Source organism: Oryctolagus cuniculus, chromosome 4 (assembly GCF_051225735.1).
Source record: "Oryctolagus cuniculus isolate XC-2025 breed Fujian yellow rabbit chromosome 4, ASM5122573v1, whole genome shotgun sequence".
NCBI lineage: Eukaryota > Metazoa > Chordata > Mammalia > Lagomorpha > Leporidae > Oryctolagus > Oryctolagus cuniculus.
Genome location: NC_142870.1, coordinates 78,521,683 through 78,547,662, shown reverse-complemented (window position 1 = coordinate 78,547,662; position 25,980 = coordinate 78,521,683). Strand labels below are relative to the sequence as shown.

The window sequence follows — 25,980 nt, the reverse complement described above, 5'->3', positions numbered from 1 at the left end:
ATAACAAGTTGATTTTAAAGATAATTCCACTCCTACCTTACCACTCCTTCTCCCCCTTTGGGTGCTTTTGTCTTTTCTTAAGCTGCTATCACATAGGAGTTGGGACCTTTTTATAAATGATATCCCATAATTCCCAGGTTCCTTTCTGACCAGACCATTGTGGTTACCATAAGACTGATGCTTTGTCTTGGTACTTTCCCTCCTTTCCTCTCCTACCCCATCTTTTTCCTTCTTGTACATCTTTGTTGCGGTGATGAATTCCTTCCAGAGGAAAAGCAAGAAATCCAGAAAAGGTAGAGTACTTTGATGTCCCATCAGTCTTCCTTCTCCAGATTGACATTTACCAATCTCATGTTCATTTGAATTAAGATTCTGTTTTGCTAGCTGCCTCCTGGATTGTAATTCTGGTCCCCATCTAAGGCCAGGATCACCAGAAACCTGAAAAATAATCACCTTCACCCTGAGAGCAAGGAAAGAGAGACTTTTTTTTTTTCTGAAAAAAGGAAATCCAGACAACCAACACTGCAGAGAACAGAGCCTGAGTCCCTATAAGCAACTTGCCAAGAGATCCAAGGGGACCCAATGAGGTGCTTTCTTGCAGTTTATCATTTGAAATACTTTGAAGGAACAGGGAAGTAGGCAAGTTTGTCATTTAGCTCATTCTGAAAAAAAGTATTCCATCTCTGAGAATGAGAGTAGTTGAGAGTTACTAAATTACTTCTGAATCTAGAAGTTTTTAATAGGTGGTTGCAGAGGTCCAAGTCATGCATTAAACAAAGATGATATAACCTTCCAGACCTAAAATTTTAAAAAGGCAAAAAACTGTTTTTTCCCATTTCTATATTCTGCTCCTGTACGCTGATGAAGACACTGTATTCTCAGACAGTGCCCTCTCCTGGCTGACACATGCAAATCGTGCTTTGACTCAGTACTCTGATTCTGGAACTTAGATCTTAATGTATCTTGGAACTTAACATCATAACACATCAAAAATTGTCTGAAATCTCTAATTTGCTTCTGTCTCAACTCTCAGATTCCATCCTTATTCAAATTAATACAAGGCTAAGAGATTGAAAAATGATTCCTCTGGAAGTGACCACCTTAGTTCTTAGACTGAGAAATAACCAACCTATTTATTATCTAAGTGTTGTCATATCCAGCTTTTCTTCTATGCACTTGTAAGCACAGCATTGGTATTCTTTCTCCACTGTGACTAATGGGCAACCTTGACCACTTCAGTAGCAGGAGGAGCCTCTGTCTTCCTGCAGAACACTGGTGTTCCTGATGATCCCACTTGCATAGTAGAAATATGAATAGTGTGCCTTTGGAATAGGGCTGTTGCCGTTTCTTTTCCAGAAAGAATCTTTTTTGCCAAGAGGAGATTTTGATGACTCAGCTCACTAATAAATGCAGTAGACAAACAATTTCTTCTTCCATAAATGAAGAACTGTAAATCAAGTGGAGGATTTTTTACCCTTTCTGGCTTCCAGAATCAATGAGATACCTCAAACCTGGGAGATAAAAATATCTGCTTTGGGCATTGCTACCCAGGTACTTGCTTGCCTGACTGGAGAGGAGCATGGGTAGAATCTAGGATTTGGGATTCAAACAATGTCTTTAGCTAAGAGCATTCTGAAGCTAAATGGCGTCTAGGTCTCAAACATACTTGCCCTTGGCATGAGAGTGATCTGCTCTGTGATATATTACATGGACCTAATTTCTTTGGTTTTTGAGTCCAGACCCAGCATTTTTGTACTGTCTTTTGCAGTACCACGATGGTACATTCCCTAACTTTAAAGAAGCATATAAAAATATCTAGAAATAGGCTAATTGCTTCTTTTTCCAAACTTTAGATAGGCACATCTGTAAAAGTTGTACAGTTGAATTGACTTAGTTTCCCCTCTTCTACCTTTCTTGTCCCCTGTAAAAGCTTAATGTGATAAACTGCAGTAAGCCTTCATCCTGCTGTGTCTTTTCCCATCTTCATTGATCTCTGCCTTTCGGGGAAGGTTGCTCAGATGACTCAGGCACTGTTCTCTGCAGAGTTTGATATCTGGGTTTATTTTTCTGATGTGAGCCTTTCTTTTCACTTGCTCTCCAGGTGAGCCTGGCATTTGCTAGGAACCAGAGTGGAACCGGCAAGGTGGTCAGCAACAGAGTCCTGATCCAAGTGGAGAAAGGGAACCAGGCGTACCTCAACCTGGAGTGGGAAACTTGATAGGAGGTCAGAAGTACTTCAGCTTTGAATTCTCACTTTCCTTATTGAAGGAACTGAGCACCAGAAGGTAGAGACTGAGAAAGAGAAGAGAAAAAAACAACAAATCTTAGCCGTACAGAATTCAGTAGCAGCCAATTCTAGACAGTGTAAATTAATAGTGGTGGAGTTAGAATGCATAAGCTTACAGTTGCTTGATAGGTTGTTTCCTTACATGATGTCATTCTTGGAATACTAAGAATATAGCTGTTTAAAACAAAGGGAAGTGAAGATTTTAGTTACTTTGGCCTCCATTTGTTACTTTGGGTAACACCATTTCTTAGATTCTTTTCCTTTTTTCAGGTTACTAATTTTCTCTTGGGTCACATGGTTACTTAGTTAAAATTGGTCTTTCTGGCTATTTGTATCATAACTTCATGCATTTGTGTTTTCCATTAATTGTGTGTTTTCCTGTTTCACAACTGTATTTCACATTAAAGCCTAATCCAGTGCCCAAGGCTGAAACATTAAAAAATTACAAAAATAAACAAAAGGCTATAAGTCTTGGTGAAATAAAACCTAAAATACAGTTTGTGATAAAAAGGAAATTACATAGTTCAGAAAGTGCATCCAGATTTTAAATATACTTAAATGTTAAACACATTTGATGCATTTGATGGTTGCTTCATCCTATATCAGCAGGAGTCTGTACTTAAGGGGAGAATTCTCTCTCACCTCATCCCCTTTCTCATGTGCGTACCTAAGTATCACAGACACATGTATGTATAGGTAAAGAAAATTTCACAATATAGCTTGATGAATTTTTTTTTTTATTTTTTAATTTTATTTATTTTATTTTTTTGACAGGCAGAGTGGACAGTGAGAGAGAGAGAGACAGAGAGAAAGGTCTTCCTTTGCCGTTGGTTCACCCTCCAATGGCCGCCGCGGCCGGCGCACTGCAACCGGCGCACTGCGCTGATCCAATGGCAGGAGCCAGGTGCTTCTCCTGGTCTCCCATGGGGTGCAGGGCCCAAGCACTTGGGCCATCCTCCACTGCACTCCCTGGCCACAGCAGAGAGCTGGCCTGGAAGAGGGGCAACCTAGACAGAATCCGGCGCCCCGACTGGGACTAGAACCCAGTGTGCCGGCGCCGCAAAGCGGAGGATTAGCCTAGTGAGCCGCGGCGCCGGCTAGCTTGATGAATTTTTACAAAGTGAAAATATCAAGGTAATAAACACCCTGTGTATATATATGATTTTTTTTTTAGATTTTATTTATTTGAAAGGTGGAGTGACAGAGTAGCGGTGGGGAGGAAGGAGAGAGAAAGAGAGAGAGAGAGAGAGAGAGATATCTTCCATCTGGTTCACTCCCCAGTGGCTATGACAGCCAGGAAGGCTGGGCCAGGTTGAAGCCAGGAGCCAAGAACTCCATCCTGTTCTCCTACATGGGTGGCAGGGACCCAGGTTCTTGGACTATCTCTGCAGTCTTCCCAGGTATATTAGCAGGAAACTGAATCAAAAGCAGAGTAGCTGGCACTCTGGTAAGGATTCTGGCATTGCAAGTGGCAGTATAACCTGCACCACAAAGGTTTATTTTTAATGCCTTATAAATGCATAAGTATGGTTATTTTTTTTTCAGTAGCCCGCTGGTTATAGTTATTCATCTACTTCTGTCCTGAATAATTAGCAGAACTACTTTCTGATTTCCTTTCTTTGTCTTCTTTGCACTCAAAAGTTATCATCAGACTTTATCATTATCATTAGACTTCTAAATAATAACCATAGCTGACATTGTGGCATAGTGAGTAAAGCTGCTGCCTGCTACGTTGGCATCCCATATAGGTGCTGGTTCTTATCCTGGCTGCTCCATTTCTGATCTAGCTCTCTGCTGGTGGCCTGGGAAAAGCAGTGGGAGATCAAGTGTTTGGACCCCTTCCACCCATGTAGGAGATGCAGAAGAAGCTCCTGGCCCTGGCTTCTACGTTCCCCAGCCCTGACTGTTGTGGCCATCTGAGGAGTGAATCAGTGGATGGAAGATCTCTCTCTGCTATGTCTTCCCTCTCTCTATCTCTGACTTCCCAAATTAAAAAATAATAATAATAACCATAATTGTAGGACATTATTCTTTTGCTAAATGTTCTAATTTTTAATTCTTTGTCATCTGTGTTCAGACTGTTGTTTTTTGTTTTCCTAATCATTGTCACTCTGTTTTGTTTTGCTTCTCTATTCAGTTGAACAGGTTCTGGAATTCCCGCTCTCATTTTCTCTGACACCTTTGGTGCTAAACTTTGGAGAGCTTTTGAAATATGGCACCAGTTAGTATTTTGACTCATTTTTTATTCACTGATAACTCTTTAATGTGTCCCTTCATTTACTACCATTTCTTTTGCATTAAAAGCTCATTGAGGTTCTTTTACTCTTTGATACAGATTGGCATGTATGTTGATCTTATTCTTTCCAGATCGCTTTTCTTCACTGTTAGTTTGCTTGTTTGTTTGAAAGAGAAGAAGGAAGAGAACAAGAGAGAGTATACATACTCATCTGCAGGTTCTCTCCCCAAATACCTGCAACAGTCCCAGGCCAGGAGCTGATGCGAGGAATCAGAAATTCAGTCCAAGTTTCCCTTGTAGGTATAAAGAACCCAGTTACTTAAGCTATCACCACTGCCTCCCAGGGTCTTGGCATCAAGATGAATCAGAAGCAAAGCCAAGTATTGAACTCAGGCACTCAAATGGGTTGTAAACATCTTAACTGCTACGCCAAACACCTTTCCTTGCTTTTCCTCAAAATTTTGCTTTCTTTGCTTTGATTTCTGCAGTATTTAATGACTGGTGATTGAGCTTTGAGCCTACTTTTGATAGGACAGCTTGATTTTATACTTGCATTATGTGTTTCTTTTTCTTTTTTTTTAAAAAAAGATTTTACTTATTTATTTGAAAGAGTTACAGAGCAGGAGAGGCAAAGAGAAAATCTTCTATCCACTGGTTCACTCCCCTGCTGGCCAGAATGGCCAAGGCTGGGCCAGGCTTAAGCCAGGAGCCAGGAGCATCATCTGGGTCTCCCACATGGGTGCAGGGGACCAGGGATTTGGGCCATCATCTGCTGGTTTCCCAGGCATATTAGCAGGGAACTGGCAGCGTTAACCCATTACGCCACATAGCCGGCTGCTATATTCCATGTTTCTGGTTTGGTTAATTTTTTTATTAGCAAAATAAACTCCAGTTTTAGGTGAGCTGTCTTTTTTAAATAATATAAATAATCAGTACCATTTCCTGAAATTTCTTTGCCCTAGGTACCCATAGTATAAGCAGCTGAGATATTCCTATGCCAGTGTTATGGGTATGTTTCAGAGAGGAAACTATGGATTTGTTTCATAGTAATATACTAGATTAGGAGGCCATGAATTAGTCCTTTGCTTAGGCTATATTACAGTGCTGAAACATTAGTCAAAGTGTTGAATCTTTTTCTGAAAGTTTCCTCACATATAAAATGTCTTCTCTGGATTATTGTGAACATCATCTGACAGTATGTGAGTAGTGCTTTGAAAGTGTACATACTATACAGAAGTAAAGTTATAAGGCAGACACATTTAAAAGGGTTTGAGCATTGTTTTTATTACTAATGTAATTATAAAGATGAATGTATAAAGAGTTTAATTTCTTAGTATTCAGGATTTAATGTATAGGACTTCTGAACTTTAGTTATAACCAAAAATCAAATAGACAATACAATGATACTTCAGAATGTTCATGGAAATAAACTATTAGTGAAATACTGAATGGACTTAAAATTTTTTTAACAAAAATTTGTCTTTTAATTCCATTTTCCACAAATTTTTTGAAATACTCTTGTATATTTTAACTGTGTTGTTCCTAATCTGGGCCTCCTACTGATGTAATATTCAGGATCCAAGTCACTTTGTATATCACTGTTACAGGTTTTTCTGGACAACCTTTTTTTTAGGTGTCTTCTATGAATTTGCTATCCATTCATCAAGCCTTGGGACTGTGCTAATCAGATTATCAGCCCATTTTTTTCTTCCCATCTTCTTTCACCCCAAATGATTGATGATGAATTAGTTTCTCTGCCTTTTAGTTGATCTGAAAACTTGGAAGAGTCTCAGACACACCTTTGGATGGATGACATGTTATTGATCTCTTGTTCATAAGACGTACTGCTGAATTTTGTTGTTTGTGTGTGTGTGCTTCATTAAAAGATAAATAGAAGACTGAATAAGTGCAAGAAGCAATCTAGAAATCCCATTTCTCAGTGTTAGGCTAACCAGTCAACTTACTGTTAGACATACATAAATTAGTAATACACTGTATTTTTTGTTGTCCATAATTTTTTTTTTTTTGAGGATTTTATCTATTTATTTATTTATTTGAGAGTTGGAGATACAGACAGTGAGAAGGAGAGACAGAGAGAAAGGTCTTCCATCCGTTAGTTCACTCCCCAAATAGCAGCAACGGCTGGGGCTGGGCCGATCCAAAGCCAGGAGCCAGGAGCTTTCCTCTGGGTCTCCCATGTGGATGCAGTGGCCCAAGCGCTTGGGCCATCTTCTGCTGCTTCCCCAGGCCATAGCAGAGAGCTAGATTTGAAGAGGAGCAGCCAGGACACGAACCAGCGCCCATACAGATGCTGACGCCACAGGCAGAGGATTAACCTATTCTGCCACAGTGCCGGTCCCCATAATTTTCTTTATATCTTGTATTTACTAGTGCTGTAATGCTATATTAAGTTTTATTCATTTACTCCCATTTTTATCTCCCTATTAAGAATGATCCCAAGGCAGGAGCCAGGTACTTATCCTGGTCTCCCATGGGGTGCAGGGCCCAAGTATTTGGGCCATCCTCCACTGCACTCCCAGGCCACAGCAGAGAGCTGACCTGGAAGAGGGGCAACCGGGACAGAATCTGGCGTCCCGACCAGAACTAGAACCCGGTGTGCCGGCGCCGCAAGGCGGAGGATTAGCCTAGTGAGCCGTGGCGCCGGCCTCAAAAAGTCTTAACCTCTGTGCTTGGTTTATAGCCTTCACAATTACTGGAAACTCTTAGGTGTTCATGCTCTTTTCTTTTAATTGTATACCTGTTAACTCTTTTTGACCTACCTAACATTTAAATATCTTTTGCCCTTTCACTGTGACTTTATTTTATCTGGTTTAGACTAATATTCTGTCCCCATTTCACTTTGCCTGTCTTTTAGAAATTATTTTTTATTAGATAATATGCATAATGCAAGGCCAAAAGTCACAGGAGGCTTTTCAGTGAAAACTGTTTTTCCCATCGTTACTCCTCTGTCACACATACCATGTGGGTATCAAGTACTTACAGCTTCTTGTGGCTCCTACATAATCTATGCAATAAATTAATGCATGACTTCTTCTTAACCCGTAAGATGTTACAGTATGATGATATACACTGTTTTGATTTTTTTCTCCCCATTTATACCTTTGAAGATAATTCTGTATCAGCATATGAAGCATTCCCCCCCCCTTTTTTTTTACGATTTATTTATTTATTTAAAAGGCAGAGAGTTACAGAGAAGCAGAGGCAGAGAGAGAGAGAAAGGGCTTCCATGTGCTGGTTCACTCCCCTTTGGCTGCAATGGTTGGAGCTGGGCCAATCCAAAGCCAGGAGCTTCTTCCGGGTCTCCCACACAGGTGCAGGGACCCTAGCACTTGGGCCATCTTCCACTGCTTTCTCAGGCCATAGCAGAGAGCTGGATCGGAACAGTGGAGCAGCCGGGACTCAAACTGGTGCCCATATGGGATGCCAGCACTGAGGCGGTGGCTTTACCCACAGCCCTGGCTCCCCCTTACTTTTTTTTATGGTCTCATGTCAACTCTACCTTGATCTGAAATTCTAGCCACCCTGATCATTTCTCTAGGTGAAGCTATTTCTTCTGAGGATTCTTCTTTTAAAATTCAGACAGAATTTAACTGATAGGTTCTGTGTATAGCAGGCTTTTTTATTTCAAGTAATCAAGCCATTAAGTTATAATAAGGTAATACAAATTATTTTTATCTTTATAGTTTGAATCTGCTTGGGTACTGACAAATATTGCTTCAGGAAATTCTCTTCAGACCCGGATTGTGATTCAGGCAGGAGCTGTGCCTATCTTCATAGAGTTGCTAAGCTCAGAGTTTGAAGATGTCCAGGAACAGGTAAGAAGTGAAACAAAGATAAGCAGATGAAAGAATAAAAATTTTCCCTTCAGTCATACTCAGGGCCCAGGTTTCACCACTTGGCCACATTAAATCCTTGGTTAGTCACAGGGACTTTTTTAGAAATCTAACTTAACCAAAAATAGAAAATTTCTTTGTGACTCTGCACACAGTTTCTCCTAGGCATATAAAATCATTTTTCCAATCCATCCCTGAATTCCTTAATCCTATAGATAATGCTTTTTTAGACCACGTAAGCAGTTATTAATAGAACTTTTTCTTGCAGGAATCTCTAGTGTTAGTGTTGATTGAAGTGGAAGATTTTTGCCATTGTGTACAGGAAGTCATAGAAAACGTGAATTATTTCTGGTTATTGCCAACTTTATGAAGTTAATGGGGATAAATTACAGCTAAATGGGCATTTTTTTTACAGCTTTATTAAGGTATCCTTGACATAGAGTGAATTGCATATATTTATAGTGCACAGTTTGATAATACAAATGGAACCATCATTATGATAAAAATAATTACATCCGTTACCCATAAAAGTTTAATAAAGTTATCTGGATTTGATTGCTCTTCCGTGTTTACATGCTTAATGAGCTGAGTAAGCCATTTGAATTTCTGACTTCTAACAGTCGAGGGTTATATGGAATGGCTGCTTAGGCAAGGGGATTCATCCCTAAGATGAAGATTGTAAAAAATGGTTCTTTACCCCTCTGTTTATTGTGAAATTTAGAATATTATTGATCATCTTATCTCAGTTCCACAACTGTTTCATTTGGTTCCTTGATGAATGAATTGGGGAATATTAATAATCCATGTATAAAATGTTGGTTAACGACTCTATAACTTTAACAGATGTTATTGTGATATGCTGGAATATTTTTTGAAAGACTTATGAAGGAATTAAACTATGTAACTGTCCTTAATTAATAATTCTTTCACAGGCAGTCTGGGCTCTAGGCAACATTGCTGGAGATAGTACTATGTGCAGGGATTATGTCTTGGACTGCAATATCCTTCCTCCTCTTTTGCAGTAAGTTCTTTCTTTTTGCTTTTCTTTCTTTTGAAAAATAAAGATATGGAATTCCTCAGAAAGTAGTATCTCTTTGGAAATCATTTTGGGCTTCCTGTTAATTTTCTTTCCAGATGTTTTCTCGTTAACTTGTTCAGATCATTTGTTCAAACACCTGTTTTATTCCAGTGCCAAAATTCTGAATTAGTTACATTATAATTAAATAAGTTATTCCACAGGAAAACTATTTGAGGATATCTGTTTATCAGTAACATTAAATAGTGTTTATATTTTATGCCATCAGAGAATTAATGTCTATTACATAATTTAGTATCATATATATTATATATGTATATATATATATCTATATCTATCTGTATCTACATATATATATATATATCTTGCTTTTAGGTTATTTTCAAAGCAAAACCGCCTGACCATGACCCGGAATGCAGTATGGGCATTGTCTAATCTCTGTAGAGGGAAGAGTCCACCACCAGAATTTGCAAAGGTGAGGATTTGCGTGGGAAATTAGGCAGAAAAAATGCAATTGAATAATATGGCAACCAATATTAGTGTTCGAAAGTGCAGCCAGGACTTAAACCGGTGCCCATATGAGATGCTAGCACTGCAGACAGTGGCTGTACCCACTACGCCACAGCACCAGCCTCATCCAGTATTAATGTTTATCGAAAGATTATTTTGGTAAAATTTAAAATAATAAAAAGTTTTTTCAGTTTCTAGAAAAGGCGGGCTCTTTGTATTTATTTGTTTTTATTTGGAATTATTTTTTCTCTGTTTTAAAAATCTCTGAATTCATCTTAAAACCCCCTAGCATTTTTTTCTTTGTAACAAACTTGGTATCTAAAATACCAAGTTTCCTAGTTCCTTTACCTCTTCAGCTTACAAATAGTGCATTTTGAGGAAGAACCTCATTGTAAGAATTTGCTTCTGAAATTACTTTTCTTGAGCTTTGACTGCCTCATCATAATAAGCTGCAAAATTTGTTAGATAAGAAGGTGGAGACTTCCAGACCCGGACAGGCTGGGCCTGTACTACGCCCCTCATAAGCAAGAAGCAGCTATAGAAGATATGATTCTGTGCCCTTCAACATCCCTTAGGATTAAGAGAATGGAGTTTCTGAGAGGGTAATGATGTAGGCAGGTATATAGGATAAAATCGATCAGGTTTGTTAACTGGAAGACCACGCCTTCACCATGCCCCTGTGTGACCTCATGCCCCTACCTGGCCACACATGTGTGACCACCAGCCAATCAGACTTGCCTTTGGACGTGGATTAAAGGCTTGGGACACGGTGGGCCCAGCCTTTTTTTCAGGGGGTGGGGGGACTTTTTGCCATTGTGGGCCCTGGCTGCTCTACATTTCCTGGCCTGCATGCTCCTCCACATGGCTGGTTCCTGGTACATAGTATGAATCCAAATTTCCCTCTCTTAGATGGGGCCTGCACTCTCCTATGCATTTCTCCCACTGAATAAAAAGCTTAAAAACTTTAAAAAAGCTGCAAACCACTGGCAGCATTCCTAAGGATGGAAATGCCACTTAGTCACTTGCTGCTCCATTTCCAGAAGTGTAAATCACCTAGTGTATGACTTACTGCCTTCTGGAGTGTTTCATCTCCTTTGTCTTTTATCCTGTTAAATTTCATAATCATTCTATCTTCCTTTCACAGGTTTCCCCCTGTCTGAATGTGCTTTCCTGGTTACTGTTTGTCAGTGACACTGATGTACTGGCTGATGCCTGCTGGGCCCTTTCATATCTATCAGATGGACCCAATGATAAAATTCAAGCAGTCATTGATGCAGGAGTGTGTAGGAGACTTGTGGAGCTACTGATGTAAGATATCATTCAGAAAATGCCTGCTTGCCCCTTCTCCCATGCTACTAGTTTTCTATTTGCTAATAATTAAATATTAGTTGTATATTATACTGATAAATAGTGCTTTTAGGCTAGTGTTCTTTTGTTACTTGTTTATGTCCATATCAGATTGTTTTGGTATTTTGGTTTTAAAGAATCTCTCAGGTTTCTGCTCTAGCAGTCCTTCAGTGGAAACATTTGGAACACTGATCTGTATAGTTTCAGCTCATACTGGATAACTTCAGACCAACCACTCGGTATCAAAAGGCATATTGCCACTAAAAATTGTCATTCCTATTCTGTCTTCTTTAGCATTTAGATTAGTGTCAGACATTTAATCTTATTTTATTCTCTTTGGGGTGCCTTTGATGATGTAATGGAAGATTTGCTAGTAATGTAAATGATTTGAGACTGTTTCAGATTTTCAGGTAGTCCAATAGAAGAAAAAATAAAATAATTTAATGAAGGAAATCTACAATTATAAGGAGCATAAAATTTAATTGAAGTGCAAAGCAGATGCCAGGGGACATTGTCTCACATGTGGCATGTGGATTGGGTTACATAAATTTAATGCACAAAATACAAGACTTTGGGTTTATAGTTGACCATAGGCTGGGTGCAGATTAGTAACATTGTGCTGTTGTGGATTAGAAGCAACATGATGGTTCAGGACTCAGTAGTATAGCATTTAAAATCTGGAAAGTTATTGTATTCTTTAGTCATTAGGTTCATACATGCTTTAAACCATTTATTTTTTAGTTATCAGATATTAAGTAAGAAGGAACTGCTACACTTTTGAGAAGGTAATCAATCTCGTTAGAGGAGAGAGCAAATAGGACCTTGAAGGAAAGTTAAAGGGCATTATTTAGCTTGACATTAGGACTTAATTTCTTTCTTCAAATGTATAACAAAAGCTTCATATGGATGGTTTTTTGACCAGTGAAGACATAGTAGCTTTAGTAGAAAAAGTTCAGTATTGAAGTATGAATTCTACCTTGATTTTTCAAGGTAGTTTAAGTGTCTAGTCTGTGAAGACTAGACAATTTATATAACTTAAAATTGTGCGAATAATCACTGTTGCTCTCCATTATCACAAAAAACCAGGTAATAAGGACATGAGACCTGTGTTAAAGAAAGTGAGGGTAAATTTGAAATCCACTTGATCTGGGAAAGATTATTAGGAAAGATTTGCAAGTTTTTCTCCAAAAATAAATTCCATCATCTTGATAGTACCTTTCTGCCCTTAAATCCTATCACACATTATTTCTTTTGTATTTTGGTCCTAAGGAAAAGAGACCATGGTTAGAACTGTTGGCTGTAATGTTTCTTTTTATGATTACAGGCATAATGATTATAAAGTGGTTTCTCCTGCTTTGCGGGCTGTGGGAAACATTGTCACAGGAGATGATATTCAGACACAGGTATGAATAAGTGGCAGTTTGTTTTTTGTCAAAACAATATGTTGAGCTCTGTTATTTCTTTATAATATTTAATTCTATTTAATTAGGCCAATATTTGTTTAAAATGTTATCTTGGGCATGTACTCTTATAACCTTCACTATCTCTTGACCTATTGTAGCACTTTTGAGTCCCCCTATGATAATGACTTTTCTTTGGGTCAGGCAGATTTGTCTCACTCTATTCTTGGAATGGTTCTTGTAAGCATCAAAAGTTCTAGAAAAGATCTTTTTTCTGAGTTAAGGTTTTTTTTGTTTGTTTGTTTGTTTTTTCATTTATTTGAGAGGTAGAGTTACAGTGAGAGGGAGAGACAAAGAGAAAGGTCTTCCCTTCACTGATTCACTCCCCAAATGGCTGCAAAGGTTGGAGCTGCCCCAATCCAAAGCCAGGAGCCAGGTGTTTCTTCCTAGTCTCCCATGTGAGTGCAGGGGCCCAAGCTCTTGGGCCATCCTCTACTGTATTCTCAGGCCACAGCAGAGAGCTGGATTCGAAAAGGAACAGCCAGGACTAGAACCGGGATGCTGGTGACATGGGAGGAGGATTAACCTACTGCGCCGCGGTGCTGGCCCCTCTATCATCTTAATATCTTTTCTGATAGCTTCCTCCTTTTGTATATGAAAAGTCTTCCTATGTGAGGAAGATTGTTCCCTCCTGTTTTCTGAAGTCCATTCAATTTTACTGTCAGACAGGATCACTTCCAGTGATAATTGTAGCCATTTTTCTTTCTAATGTCTCAGATGCACCTATGGTATCTTTAAATTGTCTTCTAGGTTTCTGAGATATTTATTTTGTTTTTTTCAGCCTCACCGACTATTTCTCCTCAGCAAACTCCTTTTCCTTTCCTCTTGTTTGTGGGCATCTTCTAGGGGGCAATCTCTCCACTTCCTTCATAGGCCTTATTATTTATAATTTCAGTGATCATCCTCATATAGATGGATTGAGAATTGTGAATTGGGTTTCAGCTTTAGCTTTTTTCCTTTTTTTAAATGAGAAAAGGCTGAGAAAGAGAGATCTCCCATCTCCTGGTTCACTCCCCTAATGTCTGCAACAGCTAGGACTAGCCCAGGCTGAAGCCAAGATCCTAGAACTCAGTCCTAGTCACCCATGTGGGTATCAGGGACCTCTGAATATAAAAGTAGTATTTTTATTATAAAAAATTTATTATATTTCCTTTTTATATTTTGACTATATGTTCATGTGTACATTTATTGTATATAGTCATATAAGGCTCTTGGTGTTCACTTAACAGTCTGTTATAATTTCCTTTGGTTAGATATCTTAGAGGTAGAATTATGTATGTCAAATCATGGATTTTTTTTTCTTTTCTTTTTTTTATTTATTTTTATTTTTTGACAGGCAGAGTGGACAGTGAGAGAAAGAGACAGAGAGAAAGGTCTTCCTTTGCCGTTGGTTCACCCTCCAATGGCTGCCGCGGCCGGCGCACCGCGCTGATCTGATGGCAGGAGCCAGGTACTTCTCCTGGTCTCCCATGGGGTGCAGGGCCCAAGCACTTGGGCCATCCTCCACTGCACTCCCTGGCCACAGCAGAGAGCTGACCTGGAAGAGGGGCAACCAGGACAGAATCCGGCACCCCGACTAGGACTAGAACCCGGTGTGCCAGCGCCGCAAGGCGGAGGATTAGCCTAGTGAGCCACGGCGCCGGCCAAATCATGGATTTTTTTAATGAGTCTTGATATTTATGACCAAACAGTTTTTAGCAAGTCCTCTTTTCCTACAGGTTTTATTTTTCTTTTATAATTTCTTGTTTTTATGCTAGGGAATTCTTTGAGCAAAGAGAGAAAGGATTTTCCTTTATACTTAGTTCTTTATAAACAGATGCGTTTATTTCTAGACTAGATGTCTATTTTTTTTTTTAGTGATAGCTCCTTGAGCTCACCACATACTGTGTTAATCGTTCTGAGTTTATGGTTTTAGTTTCTAGTAGAGTAGGTCTCCTTTTCCCTGTGTATTTGTCTTCTCTTTCATCTTTATAAACTGTTTAAAAGGTGTGGTTGTATCTTTTTTACCTTTGTATTCTATAAACACCTGTTATACTTCATTAAGAATGTATTGGTTCATTGACCATCAGATAGAAAGTTATTAGAAGACTTGAAATTTTAAAAGTATATCAGGGGCCGGCGCCGCGGCTCACTAGGCTAATCCTCCACCTTGCGGCGCCAGCACACCGGGTTCTAGTCCCGGTCGGGGCGCCGGATTCTGTCCCGGTTGCCCCTCTTCCAGGCCAGCTCTCTGCTGTGGCCCAGGAGTGCAGTGGAGGATGGCCCAAGTGCTTGGGCCCTGCGCCCCATGGGAGACCAGGAGAAGCACCTGGCTCCTGCCATCAGATCAGCGCAGTGTGCTGGCCGCAGCGTGCCAGCTGCAGCGGCCATTGGAGGGTGAACCAACTGCAAAGGAAGACCTTTCTGTCTCTCTCTCTCTGTCCACTCTGCCTGTCAAAAAAAAAAAAAAGTATATCAGACTTTCTGATCCTTTGATATACAACTGGTCTTCAAAAGTTTATGGAAAGTATGTATCAGGAAAATAACTATATTCATTAATTGCAAAATATTTTGCACCAAAATAGACTTATCTTAAAAAAAAAAAAAAAAAAGGACTTCTGTGTATTTATTTGAGAGGCAGAGCAACAGAGAGAGGGAGAGAGAATTTCCATTTGCTAGTTCAGTCCCTAAATGGCTGCAATAGCTAGGTCACATCTCCCACCTGGATTTTAGGGACTCAAGTACTTGGGCCATTATTACTGCTGTCCCAGGTGCATTTACAGGAAGATGAATTGGAAGTGGTGCAGGTGAGACTTAAACTGGTACTCTATGGGATGCTGTTATCTCAAGCAGCATCATAATGCCAGCCCAAATAAACTTATCTTTTAATTCTATTTCCCATGAACTTTTGGAGTATATTTTCCAATTTCAAGGGGAGATGTTGGTTTTCTTGGGTCTGTTTTTCCTAAATAAGTTCTTTGAATTAAAGATTCAATTATATTAGGAATAATACAGTAAGTAGAATTTTTTTTCCTTTTAGGTAATTTTGAATTGCTCAGCTTTGCAGAGTTTATTGCATTTGTTGAGTAGCCCAAAGGAATCCATCAAAAAGGAAGCATGTTGGACAATATCTAATATCACAGCTGGAAATAGGGCACAGATCCAGGTAATCTCAGAGCACCCATCCTTCTATGTTGATGAGTAAAATTTACTTTATGATGAGTAAAGTTTTTTTAGTCAGCCTGTAACATTTGTATTGTTTTCATTATTTTCTTGAAGTCCACTGATTTCCAATATTTTGTTTTCAGGGTTTGCTAATTTTTGTTTTGTTTTGTTTTGTTTTGTTTTGTTTTGAGAGACAGATAACAAGAATGAGCTCCCCAAACACTGGTTTACTCCCCCAAATATCCACAGTAGCTGGGGCTGAGGCAGGCTGAAATTGGGAACTGGGAACCCTATTTAGGTCTCCTACATGGGTGGCAAGGACTCAGTCACGTTAGCTATCACCTGCTGCCTCCAGGGTGCACATTAGCAGGAAGCTGGACTAGGGAGTGGAGCTGGGATCTGAATCTAGTTATTCCAGTATGGGTGTAGGCATCCTAACCAGCGGCTTAACTACTAGACTAAACGCCAGCCCCCATAATCTTTCTTGTAAATGTTAAATCTTTTGAAATTTACACATAAGCCTTGATTTTTCCCTTTGCTTGCAATACTTGATGATTTACCAAGATCCAAGAATTAGTGTCTTATATTTTCAAAATGTTTTGATGGACTTTACTTTATAAACAGACTGGGTTTACTCTTGCCAGGTCAAGTATTTATTTTCTAGTGAACCCATTAGAGACCCATTCTTTAAAATGGTCACATGTTCTTTACTTCTCTCTATCAGTAATAGGGCAACTCATATGGAAGATAAGAAGTAGGCCAAAGGGTTCCGGATTGGTCTGGAACAATGGGTTGGAAAAGATGCAACAAAGTTTCAGGGGAGTTGGACCTGAGAGGAATCATAGCGGTCATCTCATCTGATACTCTCATTTACTGTAATAAATACATTTACTGAAACATCATATTGTACCTCATAAATATTTGCAGTTATTATTTGTCAATTAAAAGCATAAACAAATGAAGCTGAGGCTCAGAATAATTCAGTGATTGTTCAAGGGCACCTCCAGTAAATCACAGGACAAGCATTCGGATGTCTTGTCACTAAACTTTGCAGACTTGCTTCACTGGCGTCATGAGAGTTCTTCACCAGGAAAGCATGGCTGGTCATCCCCAGAATGCTGGATTGGAGACTGAGATTGATGCTGTAGCAGTTTACAGCCTGTGTATGAGGTGATCTCAGCTGTAGCTAATGGCCTGCTTTCACCAGGCAATTACATTCTCATTTGCTTGGTACAGAAAGTGGTATGAATCCATTTAGATTCTTGAGCCAAGGAGAAACATGAAGAAAATAATTTGGGTGGACTACTTTAGTGTTAGTATGTGTAATCCATCTAACTACAAGGCTGTTCTGGTAATCTTATGGGGAGATAGTGGCTTGGAATTGGATGACAGCAGTGCTACTACAAAAGAGAAGATGGACTAGAACATTGTAATTTAAATGATAAGACTTGGTAGTGTAGAATAACTATGTAAATAAATAGCCTTTGTGAACCAGAGATGCTTAAACAGAGATCTGATACAGAGGGAAGGTAATGTGTTTGGAGGTGACTGACAGGCCTAATGCAAGCTGCCGGCTTCTAGGGCTAGTGCTACAGTGAAAAGTGAGGCCTGGAGAGGCGTGCACTGGTACAGGATGAATGATATGAGAGGAGTGAGAGGGGCAGAGAATCGAAATTTTCTAATTGGTTCATGTGTGTCAAACAAGAGAGGGCAGTAAAAGAGAATGAGATTACAAGATCACCAACTCCAGAGAAGGTATTATCAGTGATAGGAAGTATAGCCTAGAGGTTGGAAGAATGAAGACTTAACTCCTTCCAGTTCATTTTCAACAGGGGGAAGGGTGCTAACAGTGAAGGTGGCTTAACAGTTATAATTAGCATCAAAGACATTTTAATAAGTCCTGTAATGTGCCTTTCCTGTTTACATTTTTTTCCCATTTAAATTGTTCTTTACTTTTAGACTGTGATAGATGCCAACATTTTCCCAGCCCTCATTAGTATATTACAAACTGCTGAGTTTCGGACAAGAAAAGAAGCAGCTTGGGCCATCACAAATGCAACTTCTGGAGGATCAGCTGAACAGATCAAGTAAGTACTAGTCAGATAGCAATCTTGTAAATTAAAGGAAAAAGTACTGTGTTTTGTACCTCCCCTAGTCCCAAATTACCTAGAGGGGAGGATTAGCTACATTTGAGGAATAAAATGATAGACCTTATTAAATAAGAATGCTTCATCTGAACCCTCGGAAGATTGTTTTGTCATAATTATACCCATATGTAGATTAAATTCCCTATACCTTGCCCATTTCTTTTTCTGAAAATAATTCTGGGATATGAAAAGTAAGGCTTTGAGGCAGTAGAAATACTTACAGGGTAGCAGCAATCAATTTTGGATCTGGTTGATCAGAAAGGTTACTTATAGAACTTGGAACCCAATTTTAATAGGTAACTGTTGTTATTTCTAGATTAGATATATTAATAGTAGATTTGGACCAAACCTGAAATAGAGGTATGCCAAATTCAGAAGAAGCAGTTGTCTTCTAAAATATTATGGTATTCAATAAAGGGAGAGATCTGTAGTAGTTTGAGATTTAAATGGTTCACTTGGTAGTAGCTTATAATCTTAAAGGGTAGAGAAGGCATATATGTGGCCAAGAATTGGTTCCTCCATGGGGCCAGCGCCGTGGCGCACTAGGTTAATCCTCCATCTGTGGCACCAGCATCCCATGTGGGTGCTGGTTCTTGTCCCGCTGCTCCTCTTCCAGTCCGGCTTTCTGCTGATGGCCTGGGAAAGCAGTAGAAGGTGGCCCAAGTGCTTGGGCCCCCATACCCGCATAGGAGACCAGGAGGAAGCACCTGGCTCCTGGCTTCGGATCAGCACAGCTCCAGCCGTTGCGGCCATCTGGAGAGTGAACCAATGGAAGGAAGACCTTTCTCTCTGTCTCTCTCTTGCACTGTCTGTAACTCTACCTGTCAAATAAATAAATTTTTAAAATCTTAAAAAAAAAAAAAGAATTGGTTCCTCAAAGGTGCATCATATAATTAAATGCTAAATTCTGGATGAAGATAGGAAAAAATTCTCAAATAGAAAACAAGTAATGATGACGAGAATAGGGGAACCTGACTTTATCAGACAAACATAGCAGGAAGCTGGATCAGAAGCAGAACAGCTGGGACCTGAGAAAGTGCTCTGATACAGGATGATGAGGTTGTAAGAAGTGGCTTAACCTGCTATGCCACCCCCAACTTTTTTGGTTTTAATGTTTGTTTATTCTCATCTACTTGAAAGGCAGAAAGAGGGAAAGATGGAAGGAGGGAGAGGGGGAGAGAGATCTTCCATCCTCTGGTTTACTCTCTGAATGCCTGCAGTAGCAGGGGTTGGGCCAGGCTGAAGTTAGGAGCTGGAAACTCCATCTGGATGTCTTACATGGGTGGTAGGGACCTAAGCACTTGAGCCATCATCTGCTATCCCCCAGGACGTATTAAGAAGAAGCTGGACGTGAAGTAGAGTGGCTGGGACTTGAGCAGTGTGGCAAGCTGGTGTCTGAATCTGTGGCTTAAACTGCTGTGCCACGTGCCTACTGTCATCCCTCTTTGAAACTCACCATATTTATAATGTGTTAATTATCAATTTCCTAGTGATCTCTTCTTGCCCAACTTGAAAGAATTTTTTAAAAATATTACAGTCCAAATTATAGAAAATAAATCGATGCCATCACTGATAAAAGACATCTATTAAGAAACTGCTAGGCTATATTCCTAAAAAGTTATCCTATTTTGCATTCTAAGCAGAAACAAAGTTAGTTTTGGTATTAAGGAAATGCTGGCATCATGAAATAAGCCAAGAAGTCTTCTCTCTCTTCTGTTTTCTAGAAGGAATGGTAGAACAAGTTTCATTTTGTCTTTAAATGTTTGGTTAAAATTCACCAGTGAAACCATCTCCTGGTGCTTTGTAGTTTGGAAGGTTATTCAGTATTGACTGAGTTTAATACATATAGACCTATTAAAATTATCCATTTCTCCTTGTGATTTTTGGTAGTTTACATCTATCTTTTTAAACTTTTATTTAATGAATATAGATTTCCAAAGTACAGCTTATGGATTACATTGGCTCCCCCCACCCCCCCATGACTTCCCTCCCACCCGCAACCCTCCCAGTTTACATCTTTCAAGAAGTTGATTTGTTTTATTGTCCTAGTTGTCAAATTTGTGGGTATAGAGTTGTTTGTAATATTTCTTTATTGCCCTGTTAATGTCCACAGAGTCATAAATGATGACCGTTTTTTCTTTTGTGATCCCAGTAATTTGTCTTTTTCTTAAGGTTGGTTTGCCTAGCCAGAGATTTATTTTTATATATTTTTGAAACTTAAAAATATAGATTAGCACTTATAATAGTAAGTTCAAAATGATACTATTCACATCCACAGAATGCAACCAGATTCATCATCTCCGCCTCTCTACACACAGGAGAAACCAGAATGATACAAAAGGACATGAATATCTGCTGTGATTATGGTGTAGAGATCTCATATCTCTGTTTCATCATTTAATCTTGATTATATTCTATCTGGATTAAAGGAAAAATACTGGCTCTAGAGGCGTCCTTACATTTGTTTTATAATTCCATATGGCCTTTTTGCAACTTGTTTAGTAAGATGCTAATCGTGTTTGGAATATTTGGCCTTTGGGCTTGTGCTGATTTAAGCACCAAGTATGTCATGTTTGAGAGGTATGACTACCTACAGAAACAAAGAGGAAGTTAATCAAAACTATATTGTTTTGATGAGCTGCTTATAGTCAAAGCAGGAAAGTATCCCAGTTTTTTAGAATCCAAAAACTGGGGAGAAATAAACCAGCCACAGGCTGGCTTTGATTAACTTATGTGTAGCAAGTTGTAGCCTTATTTTCTCTGCAGTGAGTTGAGAAGGATGATTCACACATTTTGTAAAAGTTTTATGAAACGTAAAGTCTTGTTTGATTAAATTGTTCTTTGTATTAACTTTAGGTATCTGGTAGAACTGGGTTGTATCAAGCCGCTCTGTGATCTCCTCACAGTCATGGACTCTAAGATTGTCCAGGTTGCCCTGAATGGCTTGGAAAACATCCTAAGGCTTGGAGAACAAGAAGCCAAAAGGAACGGCACTGGCATTAATCCTTACTGTGCTTTGATTGAAGAGGCTTATGGTAAGATGCTTTGATTGAAGAAGTTTATGTCAGGCCAGCGCCGTGGCTCACTAGGCTAATTCTCCGCCTTGCGGCGCCGGCACACCGGGTTCTAGTCCCGGTCGGGGCGCCGGATTCTGTCCCAGTTGCCCCTCTTCCAGGCCAGCTCTCTGCTGTGGCCAGGGAGTGCAGTGGAGGATGGCCCAAGTGCTTGGGCCCTGCACCCTATGGGAGACCAGGAGAAGTACCTGGCTCCTGCCATCGGATCAGCGTGGTGCACCGGCTGCAGCGCGCCAGCCGCGGTGGCCATTGGAGGGTGAACCAACGGCAAAGGAAGACCTTTCTCTCTGTCTCTCTCTCACTGTCCACTCTGCCTGTCAAAAAAAAAAAAAAAGTTTATGGCAAAGAATTAATTGGGCCATAAATATAGTTCAGTAACAACATTAACACCACTGCTAGGCACTGGGGGATATAATGACTGCTTTTATGGAAATTGTTGCTTTTACAGACTGTATGTTACTTTTCTATTTTGTTGTTGTTAAGATTTATTTTTATTTATTTAAAGGGCAGAGTTTACAGAGAGAGAAAGGGAGAGAGAGAGATCTTCCATCCACTGGTTTACTCCCCAAATGGCTGCAACGGCCAGAGCTGGGCCAGTCCAAAGCCAGGAGCCAGGAGCTTCTTCCGGGTCTGCCACATGGGTGTAGGGCCCAAGCACTTGTACCATCCAGCACTTGAACTGGCGCATATGTGGGATGCTGGCATTGTAGGCAGCAGCTTTACCCACTATGGCACATGCTGGCCCCTTTTTCTCTGTATTTTTAAGATGGCAGTCTATAGTATAGCTTTCAGATGTAATTCCAGGAATCATTTCTGTGGTATCACTTGAGGTATTAGAGAATCTACCTTTATATCAGGTGTGGGAGACCGTTTTTCTGCCAAGGGCCATTGGATATTTATAACATCATCTGTAGGGCATACAAAATTATCAACTTAAAATTAGTTAGTCTGCTGTAGATTAATTGGATTTTTTGTCACCTGCAGTTGCCTTGTCAGGGCTACACCAAAAGATTTCACCAGCCTTATGTGGCCCACGAGCGGAATACACCCCACCCCTGCTTTACATCGAAGAAGGAAACATACAGTAAAATGTAGCTTACCTGAAGTTTTTCATAAAGATTTTCCTTTATTCTTTCTAGGTCTGGATAAAATTGAATTCTTACAGAGTCATGAAAACCAAGAGATCTACCAGAAGGCCTTTGATCTTATTGAGCATTACTTTGGGACCGAAGATGAGGACAGCAGCATTGCACCCCAGGTTGACCTTAGCCAGCAGCAGTACATCTTCCAGCAGTGTGAGGCTCCTATGGAAGGTTTCCAGCTTTGAAGCAATACTCTGCTTTCTTGTTCCTGTGTCACACCAGGCTACCCAGTCAAGTCCTCTTGTGGAGCCCACAGTCCTCATGGAGCTAACTTCTCAAATGTTTTCCATAATACTGTTTGCGCTCATTTGCTTGCCTTGCGCACCTGCTCTTTACACACATTGGAAAACCTCTGGCTCTCTGTGGTGGAATACCCTTCTAATAAAAGGGTAACCAGAACGGCCCACTCTCTTATGGAAAAATCCCTAGGCTTTGGAGATCTGCACTTATTAGAATCATGGGAATACACACATTAGTGTGGCTCCCTTTTTTTGTAGGGGAAAAAGAGGACTCCTCATTCCCTTTAAAGTGGGGAAAAGAAATACTGACATTAAAGATGAAACTAAACCTTTATCTTGAATTTCTCACAGCTACTTGCGACAAGGGTAATGTTTAGACCCGATGCATATACTTCAGAGTACTTCTCATGAGTTCTTCCACACTGAACCCTTGGATTACCTGGCGGCTTTTTCTAGCCAAATTTGCATTAATCCTTACTGAGATTGGATGGTTTTCTTTCCTCTATTGGCGCCATTCTACAGATATTAAAGTTAAACCATCCATTCCCTCACCTTCAGCCTTCAGTGAATGTGCTTTCTAGTTGTCAGGAATGCTGAAGAATTAACACTTTGACTCTTAAATGTGACACAGGTTTGCAGATTCCCTTAAAGCAGAATGAAGAGGAGCACATATTAATTTGTATGGCTTCTCTGGTCTTAATGTGTCTTAGGATTTGGAAGTGGTTCAATTCTAACATTGATATGAAGATTTAGAATCTTAGTGATCAAAAAACCATATCCTATTATTCAATACAAAAATAAGAAAAACAAAAATATAAAATATCCCTCTAGTTTTCCCAGACTCAACCAGTGTGACTAGAGGTTGTGTTTCTGCACTAAAGAAATGTTTCAGGCTTTGTGGTCCTGATCAAGGTCCTCATTAAATTGGAGCTCACCTTAGGTGCTTTCCCCTCTGTGACTGGCAGATTACACATACAAAGGTAACTTAAGGATTTTCTGTCTTAGTCAAGTGCAGCTTGATTTTAATGTATTCATGCTGCACCTATGGTATCTTTAATGTAGCATCTTTAAAAATTAACTGTCTTCTCAACATGACCTGCTCAACGCAAATTAAGGGCAGTGGTCTTTTTCTTATGACCTCAGTGTTCCCGGATCTTTTTATTTCATCTCCTACCAGTACTTCCTCCCCTCCCCAGTGAAAACAGTGTCCACCTTCTGGCTCATTTAATGACAACTGCAATCTGTACCTGCAAATGGCGCTTCCAGTACTGTGTTCACTGATCTGCATCTGTCCTTGGACTGGAATGAAAAAATAAGCTTAATTGCCAAGAGAACTGCAGACATTCAGCCTGACTTCTCGGTGCTAGCTGGCCATCTTGACTCAATGTTGGGATACACTATCAGAGAAGATTGTTGACGTGCTATCGAAATGAATCCTGAAGGAAAATTTGCTCACTTCGGTTTCAGAGTGTACCCTTTTAAACCTCTTTAGACTTGTCTTCTCGAATTCATTATAACCCCAAAGTGTAAGAACTATTTGGAAGTTGCCCTGACAAGCTATTATACATCTCTGGTAAATCCTGCTGAATGTAAAGGATGTGCAGAGTTTTCATACCTCATCATGATGTTATCTAAGCAGCCAGCTTATGTGACCTGATTTAAACTATCAGAAAATCCACTTCCCTCAAACTAGAAAGATTCAAAGACAAAGGACATTGATCAGCCAAGAGTGTGACACATTCTTCGCATCTAGTCTGTAGTTGTGTCTGTGCTCTGGGATGGATACCGTCTGATGTCTGTTATTGATGGAGCAGCCACTGCAAAACTAGTCAACTCCCATCTATAACTGTTACTTTTTCTAGTGCTGCTTTGTGCTGAGAGAACATTTTAGTTTACTGCACTTGACCTGTAAAAGACTTTTGATTCTTTGTAATTTTAGGGGTAAATTAGGTGGTTAATTTAAAGAACTTTCAATGTTGCCTTTACATCACATTAAAATATAACTTCTTTCAGAGGGGTAATAGAAGCACTGATTCATAGTAAAAATCTTGTTTTTAGCTTTGACGTTTTTGTGGCTGAATTTTTTTTAATTGTAAATTACTGGTAACATCATTTCTATAGGATGTTTTAAATTATGTACCTTCTATTAGATGGTTCAGTTTTATTTTATAAACCAATTTAAATGGAAAAAATAAGCACACAAAATTATCTCCCCACGTTAGTTAAGAGTAGTATATGGTGGGAATTTTTGCTAGCAGTTTCAGGTGAATGAAATTTAATTCAGTAAGTGAATTAAAACAATCCACTTAACTGACATGATCTATTTTATCTAAAACTGAAGAATTTATCTTGTTCTTATCTGCGGAGTAGTTCATGAATCTTAAGATCTGAACTAATTTTTTTTACAATAAAATGATTTTTTTTATTATAAACATTGGAATTGGCTAAAAGTTAAATCCCAGTATAAACTCAGATGTGTTGAAACTTGCTGGTGCTGATAAAGCAGCCTTTTTAGGAATGGCATTTTAAGGGGTAACAGTAAATCCTGTTTTTAACTCTGCCTGGAAGAGTCAGTTAATTCAGTTATTGAATACCTTATCATTAAGGTGTTGCCTATTACAAAAGCATGTTAATTCCAACACAAGAATACTCTGGTAGTTTTATGTACTAATTAAGGGAGAGTGGCTTTGTTTTTCCTTTTTTTTCCTCTAAACTTTCTAAGTATTCAGTGTGATGAGAGCTGTGGTGGGGGGGAAAAACCTTCAGAGAATTTGGGATGTAAAGGCTTCTGGGACTAAAGGACCAACGGGTTGATCCTGTTGGGTTGAGAAATACCAAGGAAGGTAGACACGATAGGAAGAAAAGTGAGATGCAGGAGACAGAATTCTCTGTGAAATGCTTTGATTCATGTTCTTGTCTAATCAAGACAGTTTTCCACTTCTACCTGTGTCATTAGTAATGCTTTTGAAAACACTGTTGCCCTAGGATTGTTTTTTTTCATATACCAGAGGGAAGAAGTTGATTGGGCTCTGGGTTGTTTTCAGCATTGTCACAAAGAAAAACATTGGCACTTGTCCAGTAATAAATCTGAATTATTCCAGGTTGCTGCTGATTCCAGAGAAAATATGTAAGTATATTTTATAAACAAAACTCTGTCAACCAAACCCTCTGTTGTACATGGCTACCCACAGGCAACTTTGAATTTACTTCTCTAGTACTAATAAACGTTTCAGCTATTTAATCCCCTAACTTGGGGTTGTAACTTGGGTCAAGGGATTTCTTTTCTTTTTTGTTGATAAGTTTTGTGAAAATTTTCATATCAGTAAGCAAGTCATATCTGTTTTAGAGGGTGGGGCTTTTATGTATATTGGAAATTATGATGTATAAGGATGGTTTCAGTGAAAAAGGACATTAAGAAGGGGGCATCGTTTGCTTTCAGCTTGTATGCTGTATGCTACACCTCCTGCATTCTAAAATTTGCTCATTTTCAGATAGGTTTGCTTA

At 39.4% G+C, this 25,980-nt stretch overlaps 1 protein-coding gene across 1 annotated transcript in view; it reads left to right on the top strand.

Annotated features, from left to right (window-relative positions):
- The window catches only part of KPNA1 (karyopherin subunit alpha 1), a 76,316-nt gene extending 50,578 nt beyond the window's left edge, over positions 1 to 25,738 (top strand). The window contains exons 6-14 of the mRNA XM_008266841.5: positions 8,228 to 8,359; positions 9,310 to 9,398; positions 9,789 to 9,888; positions 11,068 to 11,231; positions 12,595 to 12,673; positions 15,750 to 15,875; positions 17,834 to 17,961; positions 20,878 to 21,056; positions 22,235 to 25,738. Coding sequence (XP_008265063.1) covers positions 8,228 to 8,359; positions 9,310 to 9,398; positions 9,789 to 9,888; positions 11,068 to 11,231; positions 12,595 to 12,673; positions 15,750 to 15,875; positions 17,834 to 17,961; positions 20,878 to 21,056; positions 22,235 to 22,422 — 1,185 coding nt within the window. The 3' untranslated portion in view covers positions 22,423 to 25,738. The remainder of the gene's footprint in view (positions 1 to 8,227; positions 8,360 to 9,309; positions 9,399 to 9,788; positions 9,889 to 11,067; positions 11,232 to 12,594; positions 12,674 to 15,749; positions 15,876 to 17,833; positions 17,962 to 20,877; positions 21,057 to 22,234) is intronic.
- The last annotated feature ends 242 nt before the right edge of the window (positions 25,739 to 25,980 follow it).